This window comes from Lytechinus pictus, chromosome 4 (assembly GCF_037042905.1).
Source record: "Lytechinus pictus isolate F3 Inbred chromosome 4, Lp3.0, whole genome shotgun sequence".
NCBI lineage: Eukaryota > Metazoa > Echinodermata > Echinoidea > Temnopleuroida > Toxopneustidae > Lytechinus > Lytechinus pictus.
Genome location: NC_087248.1, coordinates 92,191 through 114,071, shown reverse-complemented (window position 1 = coordinate 114,071; position 21,881 = coordinate 92,191). Strand labels below are relative to the sequence as shown.

General features: G+C 35.5%; 1 protein-coding gene across 1 annotated transcript in view; it reads right to left on the bottom strand.

Moving 5' to 3' along the window:
* LOC129259215 (metabotropic glutamate receptor 1-like) overlaps window positions 1-19,056 on the bottom strand; it is a 110,184-nt gene extending 91,128 nt beyond the window's left edge. Inside the window, exon 1 of the mRNA XM_054897519.2 lies at window positions 18,366-19,056. Coding sequence (XP_054753494.2) covers window positions 18,366-19,056 — 691 coding nt within the window. The remainder of the gene's footprint in view (window positions 1-18,365) is intronic.
* Between the last annotated feature and the right edge of the window lie 2,825 nt (window positions 19,057-21,881).

Below are 21,881 nucleotides of genomic sequence, written 5' to 3'. Positions count from 1 at the left end.
ATTATGTGGTAGAGCATGTAGAGTATGGGATAGAAGATAAATTCAATCACGTTCATAAATGTTTTTCAGTCGAGTTATCCTCTTTATGACTCAAATCTCCCATATCCCCGATGTTTGTATTAGATAGTGTTACCTATTACTCCATACGTGCGATGGATAGAGACTCTCCATCGAGTATATTCTTGATTGTTCATTCGAGAAGTTATTATACAGATATTGCATACCTAGAGTTTGAATATAACATTACCTCTCCCCAACGGAGTTATATTTTTCCCAAGGGATTATATTTTGCCCGAAGCGCGCAGCGCTGAGGGAAAATATTCTCCCGAGTGAAAAATATAGCTTTGGAGGGGAGTTGAAATGGTATTTATTAAAAAGATAGACCAGGCAATATCTGTTGGATTCGCCATCAGAAATAGCATTCATCATCATTCTCGCTCTCTGATAAACCTGAAATTCTAATTGCTGCAGCTCTGATCCATCTACGTCATAATAGAAAATTTTTGGAAAATACCTCAAACGCGTTCTTCATGCAATCGACGCGTTAGCACTAGCGCGCACATTAAAATAAACTACAATTTAAACACGATTAGACGATATATATTCTCAAAATTGGCATGCTGAAATGTTTTCTAATTCACTTTGCTTAAACTATCGCATTTTCAAAAAAAAATGGCAGTTGTGATTTATCTCTTCTACAATTGCCTTTCAAATACAGAATTAATTTAACAAGATTCCGGTGTGGAAACCACCGTCTGCCAATAGCATCTGGTAGATTTGCAAATATTGAGCGATCACTGAGAATATGCACTATATGTAATACAACAAAGCTGGGTGATGAATTTCATTATTTGTTCGAGTGCCCTGCATTTCTTAAAGCAAGAAAGAAATATATTGATGGTTCCTATACAAGCCGTCCAAATGCATTAAAAATGTTTAAGCTTTTCGATTCTTCCAAAATGTCAACATTAATAAATTTATCAAAATTTTGCAGCATTATAATGGATAAGTTTAATAAATAAATAAATAAAATATTTATGTTAACATTTTCTTTTTGAAAACATGTTCATGTATATATGTAAATAAACAATAATTAGGTAAAGGGAAAATAAGTCTTAATTCTCTCAAATTTTTAAAAAATTTTATCAATTTTTAGCCAAAGTCCAATATATATTAGAATTAAATATTCACTTTTTATTCACATATCGCTGCCTTTGCATTGCAGTTCCAACTTTTTCAATCCTATAACACGCATTCATTCGTCTATTTATCTATCTACCGTTATTGTTATCATGTAATATTATTGTTGTTAGTATTGTTTCTTTTAACATTATTGTGATTGTTAGTACCATCATTTATCTTTTTGTTCTTTTCTTTTTTCTCTTCCCCTTTTGTTTTTCCTTCTTTCTTTTCTTCTTTTTCTTTTTTGTCTCTCCCCTTTTTCTCACCAATCGATTTGGAGACACATCATTCCTTTCACTGACTGTTACGTCTCTAAAGTAATTTCATGTAGTATTTATTACATTACTCTGTAAATATGTGATTGTATATATTTGTATATACTTTGTAAATATAATTGAAATGATTTTGAATATGTTATGTTCTATGAGTGTCCCCAATACCCGAATTAGGGTGACAAGGGTAAATAAAATCATTGTCATTGTCATTGTCAAAATCATTGTTATTGTCATTGTCATTGTCACCTGATTACGCAATTTGTAAGTGTGTGTGTGTGTATTTGAGTTTTGTCAGACGTGTATCAATCAGATATGATTATTTACGTCTGGGACCGACCTTTAACGTCACCATCCGAAAGACGTGACCAGGGCTCGAACCTCTGCATCAATTTGTAACTTCCCCGCATAGCTTGGATTACAGGCGCACGCCACAACGCCACAACGCCCACAAAGCAGCAAGTGACGTCACTTTAGTGAATGTAACGCCGCAATTGGCAATACAACGCAGTTATATTCACTGAGGTGACGTCAAAACCTTGAATATAACAAATGCATTCCTCGCAACTATGGTCACGTGATGGCGTATTGACCTATAACTGATTCGAATCTACATAACCTATGTAATATAACTGTATATTGCAGATATTAATGTGTGTATCTCCGTTGAGAAACGTGACGGTAAATGATATAACATGTGATTGTCCTTAACTCTAAGAAGCTTGGAAACAATTAAAGTTAATTAATCAGGTAACAACATCTTTACAGTGAATCAGAATTTCAGTTGATAATATGGATCTTCTGTCTGAATTGTAACTCAATTCAATTCGTATGCTTTGTTCTTCAATGCATGCAAGAATTAGTAGGTTCATTATACAACATGCACTGTGCCAATGCTACCAGATTAACAACATTGACCTGCTTAATCTATAGACGATTAAAAGTCACAATATTATTTCATTTTTACGATCAATGGTATTATTTGTTTAAATATACAAGCTCTGTTTCTTCTTTTAGAGCCTTATTTCTCATGTTTTCTACATCAAGTGTAATCAACTATAGATTGTGTATGCTTATCAAAGATTTATTTCCAATTTAGCTCAATTCTTTAGATTTTTTTGTGTTGTATTGTTACATTGTAACTTTTAACTGTTCTTTTGACAATTGAGAAATAAACGCTTGAACTTGAACTTAAAAGTCTAACACGGAACTACTGTATAACATTTTATTTCATTACTAGAGGCGACAACATCTAATGCTTATTGAGTAATTTAATACAGATAATGCCCTAAATGGTAGTTGCCCACAATTTATTTCAGATTTGTTTATCAAATTATCAAACACCCACTCATACCGTACCAGAAATGCTGATAGTAATGGGATAATAATACAAAAGTGTAAAACAGAGAAGGGAAAGAAAATGATTTCAGTACACGGTTCAATTCTGTGGAATAATATTCCATCTACAGTAAGAAGGGCTGCAACCTTGCAATCATTTTATTTCATCTTATTGGAGGAATCGAACATCTTATTTCAGGTTTTAAGACACAATTCGCTAAACTTTATTCTGTTTGTATCGTTCTAATTTTGTTGTCCTTTGTTTTTTTTCTTTTTATGTGTTTAAATGTAGCAGGGCCCTCTGGGAGAACGGCGTACGTCACTGATGAGGCTTCCCTGGATAAATAAGACTTTATGATAGTAATGATAATAATAATATAATAATATAATAATAATGATAATTTGAAAGGTTTCCTTAACTATTATTCTATCAATATTTTAGGTAAAATGAATGTTACCAAATATTTACCATTTGTATACCATTTGTACGCAGCAATCAGGCAACGGAAGAGAAATATGTCATAACACTGATTAATCTATCAGCACCATTATTCCCTAGTAGGATGTATGTGATACTGTGATGTTTATTGACTTGGGTTCAAGTATTGGGTCATTGAGGTCGCTGAAATGACATTTCAACAAATAGCGAAGTTTGGTATAAATTGAGTATGACGGCTGGATCTAGATCTTGATGATGTACATGATGATATGCTTACATTTCTCAACATGAAATCTCCTGCACATGATTATACTATATGCCTATCCATATACATGCATAATTATGATCTGCTTAATAAAAGACACTCGGTTATCCGGGCACTCGATCTATCTTCTTTATAACTACATGTATAAAGGGTTTTTTTCCGGCATAACTAAGCAATTTACCCAAATTCTCTGACAAATTAGCAAAATAATAATAACAATAATAATAATAAAAAGATGAAGAGGAGGAGGGGCATTGTGGAAGAAAAGTAAAATAAATAAATATTGAAATAATTTGATTTTTTTCATAATAACGTGAAACATATATCGTACTTTGCTTTTCTATCCTACTTTAAGGGATCCCTTGGTGAACATCTTTCATGTGAACACGTTTCGTCACAACGAAAATACAGGCTTGTGCTACAAAGCCAGAGGTCGATGGGGGGGGGGGGGGGGGCTCGCACCACCCTCGCCCTCTGCTCGCATTGCCTGTTTTGTGAGATACATATCCCGTACGAGAGGATTAAACGGTGCTCAAAGCATTCCATTTTCAGCGACAACGTTTTCGTTTTGCACTTCCAGCTTTAATCGATATTTTAGTGACCTACGCATCTATTTCATGGTTGCTTAAAGTGCTCAAAATGTCCCTATTTAACGTGTGAATATCAAATAATTTCAAGTGACCGTCGCACTTTGCGTTCGCGATATCTTATTAGTTTTAGGTCTCATTCTAAACATTTCAGCTCGCGCTTCGTTTTCGCATTTTTATCAATTCTAATATAATTATTTTTGTTGAGATACGTATTTTTTCATATTTTTTTATAGAGGCTAAACATTTCTTAACACGTTCCTTTTTCATGTAAAAAAAATATATTTTAGCTCACGCTTCGTGTTAGCATCGGTTTGATTACAAAAATGCTTAAGACGTCATTTCCATCCATTTGGATTCAAATAGAGAACAAATCATTTTATATTCAATAATATATTTACTTGAATATTGTTTATAATCATCTCAATTTCATCGATCATGCCGATGTTCATCTGTAGTAAACAATCAACCACTAAGTCTATACACCCCCCCCCCCCCCTCTAATGTAATTCGCTTTGTACCTTTCAATAGACGCTACAAAAATGATATCATTACTATCACACGAGGGTAACAAACGAATTGGAACAAAATCTAGACATGTTCTTGCCTAAATTTAGTTGTTTGCCCGTCTGGGTTAGCTGGCCTTTGATACTAGTCGAGTTCTATTTGATTATAGTAAACATGGTAAAGGAATGAGAGGGGGAAAGATCGAGGGAGTTACAAGCCAAATGTTGACTCATACATTTTCTTTATAATTTATTTATAATTCATCATGCACCTTTTTTTGTTTTATAAAGTCAAGTTGTAAATTATATAGGGCCTAAACATCGTGATCAGGGGCGGACCAAGGATTTTTTTTTCCAAAAGGGGATGGGCACAATTCCCGAGGAAAACTTGACGAGCATAAAAAAGGTCCTCACTTGTGTATGAACGACATATTCCCATTAAAAATGTATGACTTCCAAAGGGGGAGGGGTACACCTGTGAAAGAACGGCATATTTACATAAGAAATGTTGATAATGGCTCTCAAGGGGGGCACATCCGGCCAGTGCCCCCCCCCCCCCCCTCCAGATCAGCCACTGGTCGTGATGGTAGGGCCTATGTCAGATGTACACTGTACATAGCACGCCCTCATGTGTTCATTCAACGTGGTTTTCAATGTGTAATAATAACACAATTTTTTGTAATGATAATACAGACAGTCATATTGAGAATCATTATTAAATCCTCGTTCATATTTCGTTCATGATGGTACATTGCAGCAAATGAATACTGCATCGCGCAATTTTAATGAAAATGTGTGAAAAGAATGGAATATATATTAACAGATTTCAATAGTATTAGACTGTTTTTACTTCAAGGTGACTTTCATAGAGCAGATAAAAAATGGGTCAGGGAAGGTCCAACTAAAGAATCATCAAAGAAGTCATATACTGTTTTGAAACTGAGAAGAATGTCTATTAGTAGACTTTTGTTCCAAGTTAGACCATTCTACCATCATTTTCATGAGAAATACAGTATGCTTCAACAATTTCAATATATCGACTCCAATTTGAACACATATCTTATTTTTTCTTGTAACCTACTGAAGCAATGACCTGCCATCTGGGGAAGGGGGAGGACTTGGTTTAGAAAATCATAGACAGAGGTTTTAAAATAATGACTGAAAGATCTTGAAATCTTTATCTTAAAGACAAATAACTTCCACACTTCATTAAAGGACAAGTCCAACCCAACAAAAGTTTATTTGAATAAAAAGAAATGAATCCAATTAAGTAGACACTAAAAATTTCATCGAAATCGGATGTAAAATAAGAAAATTATGACATTTCAAATTTGTGCTTATTTTTTATAAAAAAGAGATATGCACAACTCAGTGACATGCAAATGAGACAGTCGATGATGTCCCTCACTCACTATTGCTTTTGTTTTTCATTGTTTGAATTATACAATATTTCATATTCACAGATTTGACAGTAAGGACAAACTTGATTGAACCATATAGTATTAAACAATTATAATTCTACATGTTGAGGGAGGAATCAATCGTTTCACAGGACAACAGGGAGAAAATTAGAATATTTAATATTTCATATAATAAAATACAAAAGAAATAGTGAGTGATGCCATCAGTCTCCTCATTTGCATACCGACAAGGATTTGTATGCAACCATTTTATGAAATTAAAGGACAAGTCCACCCCAACTAAAAGATGATTCGAATAAAAAGAGAAAAATCCAACAAGCATAACACTGAAAATTTCATCAAAATCGGATGTAAAATAAGAAAGTTATGACATTTTAAAGTTTCGCTTAATTTCACAAAACAGTTATATGTACATCCTGGTCGGTATGCAGATGAGGATACTGATGACGTCATCCACTCACTATTTCTTTTGTATTTTATTATATGAAATATTCTAATTTTCTCTTCATTTTCAAGTGAAAAAAAAATTAATTTATCCCTGAACATGTGGTATTAGCATTGTTTAATACTATATGGTTGAGTCAAGTTGGTCCTTATTGTCAAATCTGTAAGAAGTGAAATATTGTATAATTCAAACAATAAAAAACAAAAGAAATAGTGAGTGAGGGACATCATCGACTGTGACATTTGCATGTCACTCATTTGTGCATATCACTGTTTTGCGAAAAATAAGCGAAACTTTAAAATGTCATAACTTTCTTATTTTACATCCGATTTTGATGAAATTTTCAGTTTTATGCTATCTTGATTTTTCTCTATTTATTCAAATCAAAATTTTTCTGGGGTGGACTAAACTTTTAATTTATATTTAAAAAATAGTAACTTGTGTCCGCTGTAATAGACATTCAGTTCCCCTCTGAAATATATATATATATTTTTTTTTAATTTGAAAATTGTTTTATTTTTGAAAATACTGAATAGCAGATGATCTACCTTAATATTGACATTAGAACTACATTTCCAGCTATCATGAGTAAATCCCAAGACGAATTAATTGGTTTAGAATTGACGGATTATGTCCCATTTTCATGTTTATCATGTTTCTACTTTGCTTTCTAAACTTTGTATCTACATGTCTATATACTCATTCCTGTTTAGATCTCTATGCTGTCCCTATGTACTTAACACACACGCCAATGGCAATTCTCGTCGAGTATTCGTCTATTTATTTCTCTGATGTCAGCCATCATGATGTCGGCTACACCATGATGAGCCTGTACACAAGGAGGTCATGAAGTTACATATGCTCAACAAATAATCCGTATTTTTTACACCCCTCTGCTCCTACCTCCTTTCTCCCTCAGGCTGGATATGGGATCATTTCTCGTCAGATTGCAGTAAAAAGGGAGCGGAAATCACGAATGTCATAGTTAACATTTCTTCAGGCCTACTATTAAAAGTTACAAACATTAACCCATAATGTGCGTGAGGATTTTCTTTTTTATTCTTTTTTCTAATGATGTTTGAAAGCTACTATATATGAGAAGTGACGGTTGAGAGAGAATCCTGCCTAAAGAAAGAGTCGAATGTAAAAAAGGAATTCGTATTCCGTGGAGTGAGGTTACGTGTCCTGAAGATCTTCTTGGGTTTATTTAACAAACAAGGCAAAAGCGATTTTGTGTCTCGCCCACTCATGAAAATAACCAGAAATATCATGATTTGCGAGGGCACGCAACAGAATTGTATCGAAACTTCATTGTGAAATGACTGGGATGGAATAACACTTGTCATAAGAGTCTTGCACGTAAACTTTAATGTTGACCTCAAAATGAACTTTGACCGTACCATGTGACCTCCCAACACAATAGCATGCAGGTCCCCTAAGTACATCTACCATCCAAGTTTGGTTGAAAAGTGATTTACGGTTGCAGAGTTATGTGTCATAATAGAGTCTTGCACGGAAACTTTAACGTTGGCCTGAAAATGACCTTTGAGCTTACCATGTGACCTCCTAGTGCATCATGACATGCAGGTCTCATAACTACATCGACAATCCAAGTTTTGGTGAAAAGTGACTTGCGGTTGCGGAGTTAGGTACGTGTCATAAGAGAGTCTTGCATGTAAACGTTAACGTTGACCTGAAAATGACCTTTGACATTACCATGTGACCTCCGACTGTGCAGCCTAACATGCAGGTCCCTCAAGTCCATCTATCTTCCAAGTTTGGTTGAAGAGTGACTTACGGTTGCGGAGTTATAGGTGTCATAAGAGAGTTTTGCATGTAAACTTTAACGTTGACCTGAAAATGACCTTTGACCTTACCATGTGACCTCCGACTGCAGCATACCATGCAGGTCCCCCAAGTCCATCTATCATCCAGGTTTGGTTGAAAAGTGATTTATGGTTGCGGAGTTAGGTGTCATAAGAGAGTCTTGCATGTAAACTTTAACGTTGACCTGAAAATGACCTTTGACCTTACCATGTGACTTCCGACTGCAGCATAACATGCAGGTTCCCCTAGTCCATCTACTATCCAAGTTTGGTTGAAAAGTGAATTACGGTTGTGGATTTATGTGTCATAAAGTTGTGACCGACGGACGGACGACGGACGGACGACAGGCGGACGACGGACGACATTTGGATCCCTAAGTCTCGCCTTCACCTCTGGTGGGCGAGACAACAAATGCAAGAAGGAGAGGAGAAAAGTGTTTAAAAATACAGGTGACTTATCATTTAAGAAACAATATTTTATAGCTTAAAACTATAGAGAATAATGGGCATTAACAAACAACATATGGCAGAATGTAAGCTTTTTTTCATCTTGACCTTAGACTCCCTTTCTCGTTACAGACAATAACTGATCACCCCCTGAGATAATATTATTCGACTGCAAACTATAGCACTTACACATAAACCTCGATCAATCCGGATTTCCTTAAAAGGGACAACAATAACAGGTTCAACATGATACTAAAAGCGTATCTTGAACCCCTCAAAAATGAAAAGCTTGTCATTCTTCATATATAGGCATATAATTTACACTCTTGGCAGTACGTTATAGCTCCTTTTAGAGTGAAGAGTGTATTTGTTTAGACATTTTCACTCTAAAAAGAGGTAAATCCACTCTCAAAAGATGTAAATCCCACTCCAAAACGGCTGGTCCCTCTTCTCATTCAGCAGGAGTGTGATTATGGGACAAGATTAGCTCTTTTGTATTTAGAGTGTAAATCTCCTGCATTTTTCTTCTTTTATCCAAATTAATAAAACAGAAAATCATGAATAAGATTTCACAATTCACCAAGATGATTTTTTGTTTTAACTTGTTTGGTTTATAGTAGTAAACGATCCGCAGTTCTATTCAGATCAGACCCCTTGGTTCAATTCGATTCATTAAGTTAGGATATGACAGTACATGTAAACAATTCAAGTTTACTATCATTCCTATCACGTACCATGTTTCACCGAAGTACAACATCTGCAGATTCTAGCCCCTTGTCTGTATATGCAATCATCAACTTTGAACATGAAATATTCATAAACTATTCAACGCCAGTCGGGACCATATAGTATTTCCCCCTACCTAATGGGCTAATACCACCGACTAAAAGTATACACCGCTCCTTACAGGACAGGATCTATATGGACATCATGTCAAATTTAATTGAAGTGAAACCCAACGTCATCCAATCGTTTTTATGATAAAAACACATCTGCCACCGTTCTACTTACACCGGACCGCCAATTAATCATTTCATAATTTATTCATATTTTGTTATCAATAGGTCATGCCCCTCTCCGACATCGCTCCGGGGACACCATCGGCATATTCATGTAAAACTGATAATATATTTGCTGCTCAATTTAACTCTAGTCTAGCTCAATGCATGCATGGATGTAATAACCAAAAGGAAGAATTCAATATATTTTATTGGTGAAAAAATAATAAAAAAGGGAAAAGGAAAGAAAAGGGAAGAGTTGCAAAATGGTACAGTAATTGATTAAATTTGAATTGAAACTAGCGAATGAAGATTTTGCATTAAGAATAGTAACAAAACAATCTTAACTTGTTCCATTATCTGGTAGATCAATGAATACGAGTTCACCCTTTTTCATTTTGTTTTACCATCCATTAATTCAATACTAAAAAAGCCCAATAATGATGTTGATACGTCTACTCCTACTACGATGACTACTATACTACTTCTGCTACTACTACTACTTCTACTACTACTACTACTACTACTACTACTTCTACTACTACTACTACTACTACTACTACTACTACTACTACTACTACTACTGCTGCTGCTGTTACTTCTACTACTGCTGCTACTAATACTGCTGCTGCTACTGCTACTGCTGCTGCTGCTGCTGCTGCTACCTCTACTACTTCTACTACTACTACTAATAATAATAACAATGATAATAATTATAATAATGATAATAACAATGTTAATAATGATAATGATAATAATAATAATAGCAATATAATGATGATAATAATAACAATAACAATAATAATAATAATAGTAATAATACTTATGATAATAATAATATGATAATAATGAGAATGATAACGATAATAACAATAAGAATAATAATCAAGAATGACAATAATTACTTAGATTAGAACAATTTTTTGCCCTTGTTGCAATTATGTGATGAATAAATGAATGAATTGAGCTTCATTGTCCCTTAAGTGAAATTTGTAATTGTAAACACAAATATAAACAAATTATATATAAGAACATGAGATTTACAAGTGAGATGACAGGTATTATGAATCAACATGTCAGCAGAAATAATCAACATTTAACATAGGGTTAATGACCAATATCTCGTGTAGAAGAAGTCTAGGATCCGGAAAACATTTCAATAATAGATGTTGAATTTCCAAACTATATTTCTGTCAGTTATGTAGATATGTATAAATCGATTCCTAAATTGAAGGCTTATTTTTTCCAAGAAAACATCTTGCCTTTCTTCGCCTGATTGTAGAAGCAAATAGATGTTCGCAAACGATATAATTATTACATCTTTGACATGTGGTTCTAGTATTTCTCGTATAGATGTATAGTCGTCTACATTATAATTTATGTGAATTCTAGTTCTAACAAATTCTTTTCATTTAATGTCATTTCTTAATTCGGTAGAATCTTATAAACTATTAGGACAGAATAACATGCATAATAACATAACATAATAATAATAGCATAATAACATGCATAATAACATGCATAATAACAACCAAAGTTCAACAAAATCGTTAACATGCATAATAATGAACTACCATAACTATCATATCTGCCTGATGAATAAGGAGAACATATCATTGTTGCATGCTTGGTCTTATGTGGTAGCCAGTGTGTGTTCATATTCCAATGTCATTTTTTTTTCTTCTTTTAATATATTTCAGAATCTTATTAGAATGTGCTAAAACTCAGCTAGCAATGCTCTGTTAATGAAACACATTTATTTGCCAGTTTTAATAAGGATATGGAGTAGGCGTAGGTTTGGGGAGCGAAAATGGGATCAACTGATCTATTCATCTCTTATTTTTCAGAACAATTCATTTCGAGATGACAAGGTAATACTGATGCACATAGGTATATTTTCCCCCATATCATTAATATTCAATGTTGTGTGATGATGAAAGTGCGTTCACTCTTAACGTCACTCCTATCTAGTCTATTTATAATCGTCTATTCTTCAGCAGAATAGAGAGTGGCAATGTGTTTATTTTATGCCCGCTTTTAAACAAACATTCCATTAAGAATAATTATTGCGATTGTTTATTATATTTTTATTATTTGACTGTATTGTTTATTTTGTATTTGATCTTCTTAACAAATACGAACAACCACAATAAACATGAAAACAAAACAATTTGAATACATCATCATTATGGAAAAGTAATAGGTTTAGGAAAATCGATTCCTCACAGTGGCGGCACCAGAGGGGGGGGGGGCCTCCCCAGAAATTTTGAGAACTGAAAAAAAAATATTAGTAATGCTTTCACAACATCCTACTCAAGTTGTAAAGTGCTCCAATGCAGCATTTTTCACTCTTCAAATTATGAAAATTTTCTCATCCAGTCACTGTTAGCTCCCAACAATATTTTTCACTAACATAACTCTTTCAGGTCTATCCAAAATTTCGCTCGCGCTTCGCAGTGGCTGTTGATTGAGATAAATAAACAATAAGTTTAATAGGATATCATGGGGCTCAAAATCTAGTGTTTCAGTCAATGTGCACATGTCATTTTTCTTGTGATTCGATTTTTAATTATTTGTTTATCGAGATACGCATCATGTTGTTCATATTTACAAACAAAATGCTGAATATAAACAAAAAGTGTTCGCGCTACGCGCTCGAATCATTATTTTTTAATTAGATATCTATCTTGTTAATGGTTACAGAAAGTGCCTAGATCGTGCAGTTATAACCTCAGGATAATATAAATTTTCAGCTTGCGCTTCGCGCTCGCATTACTTATTTGGTGAGATATCATCGTCACTGCAACCAGTCCCTTAGACGTCCCTTTTTAGGTATAGGGCCTGTGTAACAAAAAAGAAACAGGTCACAATTCGCGCTTATTTTGTGAAACAGGCAATAAAAAAATCGTGTCCGCGTCCCTTTTTAGGTATAGGGCCTATATAACAAAAAATATGTCACAATTCGCGCTTTATTTTGTAAAACAGGCAATAAAAAAATCGTGTCTGCCTTTGCCCTCCCCAAAAATGTTCTTTTGCCCCCGTTTGTCCCCTAAAAAAATACTGGTGCCGCCATTGATTCCTCACGTATACTTTCGTTCTTTTCAGAAAAAATACATGTCGTATTGCAGTAACAAAATTTATCTTTCTTTTTTTTTCACACAGACTTAGCATATGCATCTTGCAATACCACAAACCGGGGGGGGGGGGGGCATTCAACCATCTAAGGTGAGCGTGCATACAAGCACAAGCACATCTATATCATCGGGGGGAAAAAAGCCAATGACGTTAAGATATCAGTTTATATTATGTTTGTAAAAAAAAATATTTCGCGCCCCCTATTTTAAATAGTGACCGGGGCAAGGCCATTCATCCTAACAGGATTTAAGGTTTCAATCGAAATGAATGAACCAACATTACACCGAAGGAAAATGTAATATTAGAAATATTCAGTATCGTTTATTGTGATTGGGAAATATAATTGCATTTGACAGCAATGGCAAGGTCCCTTTTTAAAAAGACATCTTAATCTACAGCTTACTCTCCAGTTCACTTACCGGCTTTATCATTTTCTTTCACGGAAATCCTTTTAGGAGTGTCGCGAGTGAAGGTATAAATAACATAGGGTTTCATTGATGAGGCTTCGGTAGAAATGGGTTTAACGTAGATTTTGAAATTGCAATTATTTCATTAGACTATGATATGGTTTAATTAAGAAACCACTTCACCTTTATCCGACCCTAGCTTCAATTGCGATTAGTGTATGTCATTTTTTAGTGGAGATATTTCATTCACTGGCTCTATCCTTCAATCTCCTTGGTTGGTTTATTAGTCGATTGGTTGATTAATCAATAATTAGTTGATTAGTTGATTGATTGGTTGATTGATTATTTGATTGCTTGCTTGCTTGCTTGATTGATTGGTTGGTTGGTTGGTTGGTTGGTTGGTTGGTTGATTGATTGATTGATTGATTGATTGAATTTGTTGGTTGGTTGGTTGATTGATTGTATTATAAAGTATTGATAAACTTCATTCATACGGATAAAGACTTTGTTTCATAATACAATTTAAACAAACTAAAAAGAATATACGCGTTAAATTAGCGTTTGGGAGTCGAATGACCTAGGAATTACGATGATTATGAGATTCTGTAATGTATGGATTGATTAAATAGAATGTTCGAAATAGTCCTGGATCAAAATGAAAGTTGTCAGGCAAGGTGGGGATGGGTCATGGTGAACTGTAATCAGATAGTATTACAGGAAAGAGGAATGTTAGTCCTTTTCCTATTAGAATTTCCCTAGGAATTTCTGATTGGATTTGAGCAATTCATTTTCTACAAATATAAATAGCGTAACATTTTGATCAATACATAATTCAATGTAATATTGCGGTTGGTTGTTCCCATTCTTGCAAAGAGCAATCCGACAATATCCGGCTATATTCGTGATTATTCTCTTTCACAGCGCATGTGCACTAAGGTTGCAGAAATATATTATACCAATTATAATTATGTTCCCTGTATTTGCTACAATGCATAACCTAATCTTGAATTGAATAATTGTGTGTTGGTGTTTTGTGACCTTCTTAAAAATGACATCATATTGTGAAATGTCGTTTGACTTTCTTATAAGAGTAATAACATAAATTCTTATCTAAATGTTCTCGCTCGATAATTATTTATATGTCATTTATGCATCATAGTGTGATGCGCAAAAAAAATAAATAAATAGGGGGCAGACATGGTGCATGGGGCAAATTTCTAAAAAGCTGCAATTCAGCAAAGCAAGCCATCAAGAGTTGACCTTTCAAACTAAAAATAGATAATTTTGTGATAGATTTTGACATAATATTGATCCATCTCCGTTCCTTTTTTCCCCTTTTTTATGAAAATTTTGGGGCCCATGACCCCAAAGTTCCCTTCTCCTGCACGCCAGTAATGTTCTGGTGACCTCATTATTCTCTCTGAAATCCCGGGGGGGGGGGGCAGTCAAATATATTGCTGTACAGACGCGTGACCCAAAAAACGCGTTTAAAGGGGTGTTTTTCAGTTTTGGACGCGGTCCGCGCGTGGACTCGTTAAGGGTATCAAAAACACCAATTTTCAAGAAAAAAGGGTGGTTTTGAAAAACTGGTCAATGGTCAATCGCGGGGTCAAACGTATTTAGGGTACGTTTTTCCCCAAAGGTTTTTTTAAGACTAGCCAAACGTGTAAGGGCATGTTTTTTTTGTTCCCAAGCGGCTATTTCACCGAGGTCATATTTTGGCGACATCTTGTTTAAGGGCAAAAATGTGTAAATAAAGCCCGCGAAAAACTTGTTAAGGGGATTATTTTGCACACAGAGAAAAACACGTTTAGGGAGTGTTTGGAAATTTGTTGTTCACGCGTGTGTACAGCAATATATTTGACTCCCCCCCCCCCGGGTCTGAAATATCATAATGTTCATGATGTTAGCAAGTAAGTAAAAATATCGACATCTTTCACTGTAATATGAATACAGTGAGTTTTAGATTTGACCGAACATATTGCTAAATCGTATTTTATCAAACATTAATTGATAAATGACACATGAACCGATTAACTGCGTGTTTATGCGGCTTTAATTTCATACATACTTTTTATGTGTGCAGTTTCTTTCAAATCTAAGCTTCTCAAAATTGAGTGTTTAATGAAGGGACTTGACGGATGCTTTATCCAAAAAATCAAGGAAAGTTGTCATAATTACCTGACAACGTGTCGGACAAAAAATGGACTGCAGCACCCCTCACCCTATTTAAAGTGCGATTTTCCAATCATCCATCATTGCCTGCTTACAAGTTTAAGGGTTAGTATACATATTATCAGCAGACATCATTTTTATTATGTTTATCATTTATGTTTAGTCACCATAGCAACTCACATTCCGCACACTCTACCGTCACTGTGAATACTATAAGATTTTATATCAAATTCACCTGTCATTAGGTACAGAGAATAATGATATTGATAAACGGATGTTAGGGGAAGGTGAATGTACGTCCAATGCTTACAAATTTATTGATTATGAGAAAGTGCTACAGATCTGTGTGTCAAGATTGATGTGAAGGTCAAGTGAATATCAAGGATGAGCGCGGGGGACAGGAGATGGTAGTTGCGCATTGGAGAGAAAGAGGGGCAGGATTTCATCTGTTGATTAGTATCCTATTAAGGATCTTCAAATCAACAAATGTGAGATTTATGGATTGAGAATATTATAGACAGCATTAAAGGGGTGGTACCATCAAGTCTTAGACCCCTTCTATCACTCCCTTCCACCCACTACCACCAACACACCAATACCACCATCAACCTGATTCAGTTATCTGGTCATACTGGTATACAGTGCGTCCCACAAAAAACGAAACCGAGATTTATCGATGATTTATCATCAGGGGCCGCGGAACCGGGGGGGGGGGCTGGGGGGTCTTCAGCCCCCCACACTTTTTTCCAAAACCGTGTACAAAAACGTAAAGATTACCATATGATTGTGATTTTTAGCATGGTCAGCCCCCCCACACTTTTGGCTCAGCCCCCCCCCCCCCCACTTTGAAAACCGTTCCGCGGCCCCTGATCATAACTTAATCACAAATACAATAGACAAATGACCTACCATTGTAAAGCTTAGAATCTCCTCTTTCATCTGAAATTACTTAGATGATTTCTCATTCACGCATGAGTGAGCAAAAACAATTTGAAGAGGGGATACCAAAAAGTCATTTGGCGGGCTGTATCTGGGTTTCAAAAAGAAAACCACATTTCTAAAAAGTTCAATATCTGCTCTTTAATTTGATACCTCAATTACAGAAAATGGTCAAAAAAATAAGAAAGTTCTGGTTATTTGAAATAAGGCTTGAATTTCAATAATTTCATAAAATGAAGAGGTTTTACAGGCTAGCGTTCAAACTCACTCGACACTCCGTTTTGTTGACGATCAGCCATGCATGAAGTCTTTTGTTAACCATGCGATAGCTTCTGTGGGAAACTGGTGAAAACACGTTTATTTAATGAAATTATGGAAATACAAGCATTGTTTCGAGGGAACGTAACTTTTTTACTTCTTGACCATTTTTTTGTGATTAAGGTATCAAATTAAAGAGCAGATATTGAACTTTTTAGGCATGTGATTTTCTTTTTAAAATTCAGATACCCCCCGCCAAATGAGTTTTTGGTATCCTTTCTTCAAATTGTCTCTGCTCACTCATGCGTGAATGGGGAATAATCTAAGTAATATCAGATGAAAGAGGAGATTCTAAGCTTTACATTGGTAGGTCATTTGTCTATTGTATTTGTGATTAAGTTATGATTAATCATCGCTAAATCTCGGTTTCGTTTTTTCTGGGACGCACTGTGTAGTGTCTTGGTGGTTTTGAAGGGAGTGGGTGACAAGTAGCAGGTGATTCGCAAGGTAATCTCTCATACTTTCCTATAATTGTCATGATTTTCTTGGTTGGCGTTGAAAGCAGGTGAACATAATTACCACCACTGTCAATGGTATAAATACATTTACAAAATAATATCACTGGGAAATAAATCCTCACGAGCTTCGAAGTAGAAGGGTTCGTTTTTAAAGGTCAAGTCCACCCTAGAAAGTTGTTACTTTGAATCGATAGAGAAAAATCAAACAAACATAACGCTGCAAATTTCATTAGAATCGGATGTAAAATAAGAAGGTTATGACATTTTTAAGTTTCGCTCATTTTTCACAAAACTTTTAAATGCACAACTCAGCGATATGCAAATGAGAGAGTCGATGATGTCCATCACTCACTATTTCTTTTGTTTTTTATTGTTTGAATAATACAATATTTCAATGTTTACGAATTTGACAATAAAGACCAACTTAACTTAACCATAAACTGTTAAAATAATGGTAATTCCACAGCATGTTCAGGGAGAAATAAGACTTCGTTTCACTTGACAAGGAGAAAATTATAATATTTCATATAATAAAATATAAAAGAAATAGTGAGTGGGTGACTTCATCAGTCTGCCAATTTGCATACTGACCAGGATATGCATATATATCTGTTTTGTGAAATTAAGCGAAACTTTAAAATGTCATAACTTTCTTATTTTACATCCGATTTTGATGAAATTTTCAGTGTTTTGCTTGTTGGATTTTTTCCTTTTTTTCAAATCAACTTTTTGTTGGGGTGGACTTGTCCTTTAGGGAACCAGACAGTGATTTTAAAACAAAACAAAAATTTAAGAAAATGTTTTACCTCCTCCTTCATCCTTTTCATTCCACCCTATCTCTCACCAGCCCCCCCCCCCCCTCTCTCTCCCTACTTTATATCTGAATTAATCACTACCTATATACGTCTTTAATCTCTTCCGTCACATCTTCTCTCCAAACGCTTTACATGTATATTCTGTTCTTTCACATTTCCTCCTTCACTCTCCAGCAAACTGGAATGTTAGTTTTCATTTAACATAACTATCACTACATTAATGAACCCTTTTCTTTGATACATTTGAAATCAATTTATAAAAAATAAAAAAAAATATTATGTAATTAAATGTGGATGTGCGTTGAGTTGAACATTATTTTTGGAAATACTTTGGAAGCTTTCTTGAAATAAAAGAAAAAGGGTATTTAAGATTGCAAAAAATGTTTACTTACCTATTGTATGCACCACAGAAACGTATGTCCAGTTATATCTCAGTACAATATCCACCATAGCTTGTGCTTGTAGTGTATCAGATGGACAAACTCTTAAGAAGTATTCGTAGAGCGTCTTATCACTGAGGTCACGACTGGTTGCAGAGTAGGCTACCTGTGGTATATTGAAGAGCTGAAGTAGATTTTGGACCTGGATCGCTACTTCACTAGATCCTGGTCCTATCACTGCTGTGATTTGTTTCCTAGAGACATCTTGAGACCCACTGCATTCTGGATTGGTAGCTTTCTTACTCGACCTCTCAGACTCTAGATTATCGCTTATAAATTGAAGACTCTGCTCAAGGGCTACGGATGAATACCAGCAAGAATCTCGGATCTCACAGCCTAAAGTCACTTCAGGAAGGATTGCCGGGTCTTTGTTGATCTTCTCTAAGGTATGAAGCATGACTTCAACTCGATGGATCCCATACTGTTCCCGTACCCGACCACACTGTCGTGCCGTAGCTTCCACCTCGGTAGGCGGTGGAGCGTGAACCGAAAACAAAGTTCCAATTATCAAATCTCCATCCATACGAAGAACTTCCCTATCGCTACTCGACACCCCACTTGATGTCGAGATCAAAGAACATATCGTGATCGAAGCAATCAAACTCAGATTTATCCATCGATATACTCTTAAGGTAAATTCCATGTCGTTGTTAGATGATACAAATCCAATAGAAATAGGGTGATCAAGAATTCAGTCTTGGCTCATGTTGTAAGAGCATCTTCACTTAATGGAGGGAAGAAATACGAAAGCATAAAATGACAAACATTTCATTGCAAAGACGTTTTATTGTCATGTCGACAGGGGTCTTTTTTAAAGCCCGTGATCAGTGATTTCCACATCCAGCATTCGACGAATGATCTATACTTTTTATAACCTTAACAATGTTGGGAATTATAATCCTTCACAGCAGACAGACATAACAATCAAGAAAACTTTTATCCTTACTTTGGGGAAGGTGAAACTATTGGCCCATCCGATTCCTTGGTGCATGCGCTACAGAGTAGTAGAGTAAGGGTGCGAGCAATAGTTCGCTTCTACTGTCGTCTGCTATATGAGAAGACAGACGATTTTGATTGGCTGCTTGAGTACGAACGACTTGCGTGACATGAAAACAGAAAAGTGAAATGAAAGCTGTCTTGTCTAACACTAGAGAGGGCGACATCGTGCGTGAATATCCAGAGTCAATTTGTGTAAAACATTCCCCATAGGCTTGTGTGTTAAAATGGCACTTCTGAAAAATTCATAAGAAATAAACGTGAAATTAGAGGGTTAAATGTTTACTACCATTGGATAGGATATATATCTGACTTCCATATCTGACCAGAGAAGCGTATCGTAGCCAGCTTATTTAAAATTAAAAAAAAAATCGCCATTTATGAAGATAACTATGATGGGATCAAACTACTGAAACAGTAAAATGGCCCTAATTCTTCCGCCAGTCAAAAATAGTTCCAGTCATTGATATATCTTCCCAATTTGGGGAAATGAAGTTCAGTAGTTACCATTTCTAGAATCAGTGTTAGATTTTCAATTATATTCATACACTTTTGCCAATCAGCAATATCAAATTGAATAAAATTTAAATGGGTTGGGTCGAACGAATATAGCCTTCCTGTTGTTAGGCTCATGGAACCATGATATAGGCCTACTGATTATCAACCATCAATCAGAAAATGCGGCGTAGATGGCTAGCATAATAAAAGGAATAGAGTCGAAACGACGGGGAAGGGGGCACCGCCCTTCTGATTTTCAAAGTGACTGAAAAAGGAGTACAAATTTCAATAGAAATTGTTGATAGGAGAATGCCGAGTCGTGGGGTGTAAAAATTTAGATCCATGGCTGAAGTGTATAGTCCCCATGTTGTAATAAGTAAATGAAATTAAGTGAAAATATATCTTGTTACGCATTAGAAGTTTGAAGACATTGATAAAAATGGTTACGCATTTCATGATAACTACGCTCTACATTAAAACTTATTTCAAGTAAGAGGATGATTTGGAACAAACAAAATATTTGCTTTATTTTTTCACAAGTTATTCTCGGGAGTGTATCAAAATGGAAAATCAATATTTTGACCAAAATCCATCGTCGCACGTTGACTATGAAATCTGTCGTCTATCACCATGCCATCGCTTAACTTACTTTCATTTGGGGGGGGGGGCGTTTTATTTTAACCCTTCCAATTATTAAAAAGAAATTATTCTAAAATAATTATAAAATGCACACTGTCTTGATAGCAAAGTATGCATTCAATCGCTATGCTTCCTCTGTGAATGTAACTGTCTTTCTCTCTTTGTTAAGGCGACGTACGCTACAGCCCCCTTCAATATTGTACACTATGGATACTGTCATCGCTTCGGAATAGGATCGATACAGAATCCTTGCATGGCTCTTTGCAAAAAAAATCCCCACTATGAACTTCAATGCCCCCCCCCCCTTCCCGAACCCCAACCGCCGTATTAGATATTTAAAGTGCAACCACATTATCTTCATAAGTGAAAATAGCCGGGTTTTTCCCCCTTAATATTCTTTTTTTTTTAATTCGTGGATACGTCTTTAGACATAATAGGGACCTGCATGCCGCTCGTCATGGAGATTCCTTTCATGTATTTCCTCCTTCCTTTTGTTTTTTCCTTTTCCACTTTCTTTATTTTTTTTTGTGGTGGGTGCCCCTTGTCCCTGTTTCTTTCTTTTATTCTTTTTCGTTTTAAGTTTTCCTCGAAGTTGAACATCGGCACTCTGCCCAACCCCCCCCCCCCCCGTTGATTATAGGGAGAGGAAATATCCAGACCCTCTGAACGCTTAACATCTGTAGTGGCGTAATGAGCCCCCCCCCCCGCCCCTAAAAAGGGGGGGTCACAACGCGACGTCTGTGATCAAATATTTTTAAAGATTAAAGAGGGCAACAAAATGACCTTTTTAAAATTAAAATGCAATTTTGTGATAGATTTTTTCATAATATTCAGAAAGTAACATTACATATCCCCCTTTTCGTTTCTCCTCTTCAGTCTTTTCTTTAGGGGGGGGGGGGTGGGGTCTTGGTCGTGGAACCTTTAGCGGGTCATGGTCCCAAGCCCATTCCCTATCTGTATACCCGTGAACATCTGCATTATTAGAAACTGTTTGAAGAAGAAAAGCAATAGACACAGAAGAGAAAGGATGCCGAACCCCCTGATTTGAATCCAATATGTACCAATAGTCAAAGAGATTAAAGTACCCCCATGTTTCCACCGATCCCACGCAAGAAAATGGAAATGAGTCGGTTTTGACGATCGATGTCATAAGCCGTGGAATGTGATAAACACACACATCTAGGACGATTCGACATTTTACTCTGGGACAGCACTTTAATGGTGGGGGTTGACCACCTTCTGTGATTCTTTTTTAAACAAATTAAAAAAAGGGAAAAGTAAAATGAGAAGAAAACTGAGAATAACAAGAGATTTATATAGGTAGTCATGGTGCTG